Source organism: Pyxicephalus adspersus, chromosome 5 (assembly GCF_032062135.1).
Source record: "Pyxicephalus adspersus chromosome 5, UCB_Pads_2.0, whole genome shotgun sequence".
Lineage (NCBI taxonomy): Eukaryota > Metazoa > Chordata > Amphibia > Anura > Pyxicephalidae > Pyxicephalus > Pyxicephalus adspersus.
In genome coordinates this window covers 17,584,684-17,591,795 of record NC_092862.1, presented here as the reverse complement: position 1 = coordinate 17,591,795, position 7,112 = coordinate 17,584,684, and the positions used below count along the sequence as shown (strand labels likewise).

At 37.7% G+C, this 7,112-nt stretch overlaps 1 protein-coding gene across 9 annotated transcripts in view; it reads right to left on the bottom strand.

The window, feature by feature from the left end:
* SYBU (syntabulin) overlaps positions 1 to 7,112 on the bottom strand; it is a 37,578-nt gene that overhangs the window by 9,858 nt on the left and 20,608 nt on the right. For 6 of the 9 annotated variants that reach the window (XM_072410721.1, XM_072410725.1, XM_072410727.1 and 3 more), the window contains exons 5-6: positions 5,039 to 5,062; positions 963 to 1,068 (exon numbers count right to left, since the gene is read on the bottom strand). In XM_072410721.1, coding sequence (XP_072266822.1) covers positions 963 to 1,068; positions 5,039 to 5,062 — 130 coding nt within the window. The remainder of the gene's footprint in view (positions 1 to 962; positions 1,069 to 5,038; positions 5,063 to 7,112) is intronic. The other 3 variants (XM_072410723.1, XM_072410726.1, XM_072410730.1) reach the window with 1 other exon arrangement.

Below are 7,112 nucleotides of genomic sequence, written 5' to 3'. Positions count from 1 at the left end.
TTGATGGAGATGTATTTGCAAACCCCTAAATAGCAGTTAAGTAGAAAATAGTTAAAGTAGCAAGTTGCTGCATGAACATTGGAGCAGATGGCAGCCTGCACTGTGCTCTGCTTCTTGCTGCTAAACTATACACCAACGAATTCTTCTTTAAGGTAATATTCCCCATATTCTTTGGATTAGCCTTTGAAAGGCATTCCCTTTACTTTTTTTGGAACAGTAATTTTACCCTGGAATACCATGTAGCACATACTGTTTCTTGCTCCCCTGATGACACCTGTTTAGGCCAAACTTGTTGGGTTCGATATATATATTTTTAAAACTTCCCTACTAATATCCGTAAAATACTGTATCCCGATAAGGAGAGATTTGTTTAGTACTAAGTCTCGAAAAAAACACAGTAAGTTTGCACAAGAGGTGCAACTCCATCCAAACCTAATTGTACTACATCTGTTAATTTATGTGACTTGTTATTAGCCCTCCATATCTTTATCTTGAAACTAAAAAATGATTAGCCTGTTGTGGATTGGGTCTGAGGAATTTAGAAAGAAACTGAAAAGGTGACAAGCCCAGTCAACAAATACTGTTGTCAGCTATACAACAAGACTTCCATATGTATTGCATTTCTGGCAAATCAGTAGAAATTTGTATACTTGCATTTGTATCCTGCGTGGCTGTGTCAGGCACAGTATTTGGAATTGTAGCTGTACCACAGCAAGCATGTCAATTTGATAATATACCCCTTCATTCTATGCCACAGCTTTGATCCCAGACTTGCAGCAAAAATACAAAGCATGTACACCTTATGGATAAAAATGTGGCTCCTGATATACATATTTATATAAAAAATCCTGAAATACATATTTATATAAAAACTATCTAAATTGAAAACTGTAATTTTCAGATATGTTGATCATTTTACAATCTAGTTCTGTAAACCCAAAGGAATAAAAGTGAATTCTTACTTGCGTGAAAATGAGTTTTTCTTCCCTCCGGATGCAGTGCTCATATGGACTTCTGGTGCAGATATACTGCCAGTACTACTTGATGAGCTGAAATCTGCTTCACTTCCTACATCCAAAAATACAGAGATAAACATTTTTACTGCCAAGCACCTGTGCAGAAATACTTCATACAATGCATAAAGCACAAAGATGGTAAAAATATATTTTTTTAAATAAAATCATACACAGTGTGCAAAATAAAAATAAAGTTGTTGACAGAAATTTGATGAAAGATTACAAAATAGACATTAGCGGAAGACATAGGTTTAAATGAAAAAGTTACAGCTTGGCGTTTTATGCACTCTCCAAACAGTCGTCCCTATTTCTCCATACAAGGCTGACATTTCACCAAGAACGGTGCTGGGTACAGAGACCTTCCTAATTTAGCAAGTCAACATACCGGTCAAGGTTATCAATGGCGAATATAAACTATACAACTTTGGTGCATAATCTGTGAACCAAAAATTTGCTAGACACCAATATCATAAGAAATAGCATGATAGCCTACCCCTCCAGGCACCTTTGGGTGCAAGACCAAATTTTCGTTTTCTGTGAAATTGCTGACCAAATAAACATTTTTTATTCAATAGGGTTTTGAGTGCCTCAAGAGATCAGGAAGGAATTTTTTCCCAATTTGGAGTAAAATGACCCATGCTTCACCAGGTTTTTTTTTTCAACTTCCTCTGGATCAACTATGTATATATGGTTTTCTCTGGAATATGCCGATTTCTAGCATGTTTGTTTTCCCCAATGGTTGAACTTGATGGACTTTTTTTCAACCCGACTATGTAATAGGTTATATTTAGGAAATGTAGACCCTGGAAAGGATATTTCACTTAGTTTAGTAAATGGAATAAAGCTCTGCTTACCATTTAATCATGAGCACAAAAAAACTCTTTGTTTTTTTACATTTCCTTGCACTGGATTAAATATTCTTTGTCAATTGAATTTTCACCACATTCACTACATTAGTGTTTTTCAACTAGGATTCTGTGGTTCTCCCTAAAACTGGTCAGCAAACATTTTTGGCTACTAGGCCATTTTAGGAGGTCAAGAAGGCACACTAGGACAGACTTTCTCTCGAGTCTCGTGATGATGGTTTCGCCCCCACCAGGAACGCCGCTGAAAGGAAATCCCTCTCCTCGGTATGCATAGCGGAGGTGTTGTCCCCTTACCCTGGCTGCGGAAGTGTTAACGCTGGCCGTGCTAAATAGGGAAGGGAGGCATAACAAGGCGGCTCAAAAGCCACATGCGGCTCCAGAGCTGCGGGTTGCGGACCCCTGCCAGCCAGGATTAAGCCAGATCAGCCATGGGGGTGTTAGGCCAGAACAGACTACTGGCTAGGCTGTATCTGGCCTAAAGGCCGGAGATTGCCTACCCCTGCGGCAAAATGACCTGAAAGTTATTTCAAGGGTTTCCCCATGTTAAAAAGGTCAGGAAGGGCTGCACGGCACTAAGCGATTTATCCCATTGCAATGGTATAATTCACCCTGTGAACAACAGATGAACAACCTAAATTGCTTTAGTAAATCAACACAATGTGTTTGCAGATCGATAGAAAGAAGCGGCATCCAGATACACACCACAGTTGATAAAGAAAATTCATTATAAATATTCTATTGATTTAGGTCAAATATATGCGTTAGCTAATTGATGACTAGTAATCTTATTAGAGTGGTATGACAGGTACGCTGGTACTGCCAGTGTCTGTTCTAGATATTTTTAGAATTTGTGTTTGTGTGGCTGTTATCATCCAGCCTTGGTCGGAGTTGGTTAAGATAATAGTAAGAATTAGATCTTTATTAGTTGTAGTAAATTTGGATGTAAAATCATGTTAATTTAATGTAACAAGAACATTATATCTTTTTGGGGCCCACTTGGCATCTGTTCAGAATTTCAGCATAAATGGGCCTCACTCGGGGCTGTAATCAGACCTTCTGATGGTGCCATTGGGTCTCCACACATGTGTGCCTGCTCTATCTCAATCCTATACTTTGTAACTTTTATTATAAATAAACCGTCTAAATCAGCGGTCACCAACCTTTTTAAGCCTTATGGACCTCTAAAGTCATAATTTTAAATTAAATTATGGACCATTAATATGAATTTTTTAAAAAAGATAAATACATTTGTAAAATTATGATCTTCCTAATGGTGCCTGAAAAGGACTATGGAGGCTCTGATTCATTGATCAGTTCACGGCTAAGTGAAGTATTACTATTGTTACTATTATCATTAGTTGCATTTTCTTGGTATTACTAAAGAAATGCAAAATATTTGTTTGGTTTATCTCACTCATTATGGGTTTATTTCATTCAAATCTAAGACCAAACAAGAAATGATAGTTATCAAAGTCAAACTTTTTGATGCCATTAAACACAGTTGAGGCCATACGTACCTAAAAGAACATCTGAGAAATAAAAAAAAATTAAACAATCAGATGAGAATTGGTCGGAAACAATACTGAAGGGTACGGCTCGGCAACGGTTGCCTCATACAACTTAAGACTACACTGTCTCTAGTACAGTTTGTGAATTTAGTGCAATATAATGGCAAAAATTGTCATCCAGAATATGAGAATTTATTAGAATATTACTTTTGTTTTATTAATAATAAAACATAAAAATTGCAAATAATGTCCAAATTTTTCAGTGGACCACCAAACTTTTCTTGTGGACCACCAGTGGTTCACGGACCACTGGTTGGCACTTGCTGCCCTAGATCATCTCACCGTGGACAGATGTATAGTTTTTCCTTATCAATATACATTGACTCCGTGTTCCAGAGGGGCCCTTGTGGAGCCACACAATTATATACAGACACGCCTGCATATATATATATATATTATATATACACACACACACACACACACACACAGCCATGTTTCTTCACTACTAATACTCTGGTGCAGCCTGTCTCAACCTTTTTTTAACATGGGGGAAATCTTGAAATACTTTTCAGGTCTTTGGGGAACCCTGCTATAATTCCTATATCTATTTTTTTTTTTAATTTTCAGGTTTATTTCTGCTTAAGAACTCAACTGAAATGATCAATCTGACACTCTAGTAATTTTTGGTTTTCACCAACAGCAGCCTCCATATTTCTCAGGCCTGGTTCCTTTAAGAAATCTTTGCATCCGATTCCCTCTCGTTTAATTTTTTTTTCCCCTTCAGGTTCTGTAATATTAAGTATACCGGAGGCGGAATCCGCCTGTTTGCAGAGATGCGCGGCATATCAATTTTTTTCCCTGTTGGCAGAGTACAGATCCTCGGCTGCTGTTGTCATGGAGACAGACGTTAATGCATCCTTTTTGCTCGCAGGTCAAATAAGCAAATGAAGTCAGTTCCATGACAACAGAGAGCAAAAAAGAAAATCCGAGCCTATCAGACGACAGGCAGCGCGCCGCAGCTGCTCTGCTGAAAGGTAACAGTTTATATTATGGGATGTCTGGTGTGCAGAGGTTAGGAGATAATGGCTGCAGTAATGAAAAGATGACATTTCACAAAGAAACAATGAGATAATCATCTTGGATGATCATTTTAGGATGTTACTTCCTCTAAAAAGAACTGAATTCAAACTGGAACTAATGGAAACCCTCACCACCCAAGACCGCCAATGTGGGCATTCTAAAAACAATAGTTGCCATTGCAAGTTTGTTGCCCGGCTGCCATACTGCTACTTGGTTATGTGCTCACCATTTACCTTTACGGTATACATCAGTGACACTAAACCAATAGATGGGCATGACAACCAACTTTTTTTACATGGATACAGCAACATTTGCTCTCTGCTTCCTTCTAAAGCCACCCATACAGGAACAGATCATGCCATGCAAGACCTAGTACAAAAATGGTCTTCCCAGGTAGCCAAAAGGTCCATTCTAAAGAATCATAGGAATGACGTAGATAGCATATTTTATGCTGCCAATTTAATATTCAAGTGAACATATTTTAGCTTTCAATGGGACAATAGGATCAGAAAAGTTTTACAAAAACCTAAAAACCTGCACGGTGCATATATATTATGTGATAACTCACCTCGCATCTTGAATGATTGTGGGCCTACAAGAAATAAAAGACACAAGTGCAAAGAATAGAACAGGAGGTTAGTAGAATATTAGGGGTGATGTAGAATGACAACACAAGGATTATATACAATGTACAGATCAGATTAGTACAAACAGTGTGACAATGATACCCAGGGGCATTCACAAAGCTTAGGCACCTTTTCTAGGATATTGGGAAAGTAAGACAGAAGGATGGGTAAACCAACAAAAAGTACCCATTATCACTTATTTAAATAATTTTTATTCAAAGTTATAAACAAAGTACAGATAGTGAAGAAACATCAAAGAAAGAAAAATATTACAATTTACAGTAATTAGTGCATGTAAGGGGGTCAAAAATGGTGATATACTGGATGGGAAAACCATTCAAAGGTATTTTGGGATTTTTGATGGGGTATTTTTGTAATGCTGCCTGTGGAGAAAGTACCCAAAAGGGGGTGCTTACACCAAAGTTTTCAATCAAACCTCTAATTACCTGCAGCTTTATCTTCTCTTTGGAATATAAAAGTGTAAACCAGCACATAGCTTACTGACCAACTTCACACCAATCAGCACCCAGAAGGGTTCATACTAATGATGGAGGTGGACTGAACAGAAAATACATATAAATCCTAGTATTTTCCTAATAACATGCATAGAAGGTCAGTTTATATTTATTGTTGGGAGCCTCAGTATAATAATGTGTTTTAACCATTTAGGTATTAAAAAAAGTGTTTAGTTGTATGGCATATGCATGGTATATAATGGGAAAATCAGAGAACATAAAAATTAAATAATCCATAAGGTTCCAGGTGATCAGGCAGGGCAGGTGATGTCTCTTCTGCAATAAAATATACTTACCTGCCTGATCACTGTCCTCTGCTGTCAAAAATTGCTGAGGCTGTGCTCAGGAAGGGACAGGAATAGGTCAGTGTACTGAAATTATGATCAGGCAGGGCAGGTGAGGTTATTTTACTGCAGAAGAACACCCGCCTGTTGCATTTTTTTTATTTCTAGAGTTTAGTCCCACTTTAAGGTGTAATGCCATCCAAAATTGGCATATCATATCCAAGTGGTCTGAATGAGGCACACGGCTCTCCCCCCTAATGTCTGTCTCAGGCTACTTCCATTTCCATCACAGTGGGCTTGACATTGTTGCTTGAATTTATAATACCAACAAAGGGCTGAAAGATAGAGAGTAAGGGAGCTCATCTCTGGAGTCCCTGAGCAGCAGAACAAGCTACTATGTGATTTCACCTTCCAGAAACAACACACACATATTTGTTTGGATAGAGTGGACCTTTAAATTCTCTAGTATCCCAAAGAGATTCTTTAATAAAAACTTAAGTCATTGTTTTACATCCTATTTCTGTTTACAAACCTGATTTAAAAAAAAAATAAGCTTTCCTTTCTTAATAAAATATTATATAGGAGGATTAAGAAGGTCATCAATTGTTTCACATAAAAAGTAACATCTATTTTGGTAGTTACACCCTTCCTTGGCATTTGTCGTTCACTTTCATCTCAGACCTGACGCCTCCCTTTCCTCGCATTCGGCTGTCTTTATTTAGAGACAGACAACAAGTCGTCTTACGGTAAGGAAACCTGTGCTAAGTAATCATGGAATCTGCCATCATTGACCTCTTTTTTTAAAAGAAAATATGAACTGCCTGGCTGTTGTGGTGCTCCAGAATATTCAGCAATATGAGTCTTGAGTCCTGAGCAAGGACAGCTATCTACCTTCAAAAGGAAGCCGAAAATTAAAACCAACTATTGAAATCCCCCCATCCCTTTTAAAATGTAATTGTCAAATATATTAAAAAAAAACAAAAAACATGCATGTATTGATTGCAAAACAACTTAATTATAGACTTATAGATCAGAAAAGCAAAAGTACCAGAAAAGGCAACATGGCTTGTGACACACAATGTTAAGCGTCCAAGTACACACAAAAGGTTTTTAACCACTAATATAAGATTGGATCAGCGTCTTGTTCAGATTTTTCATTGCTACCTCTACTTACCACCTATGACTGCATTAGGGGCTCCTCACTCCCTGGCCTGCTG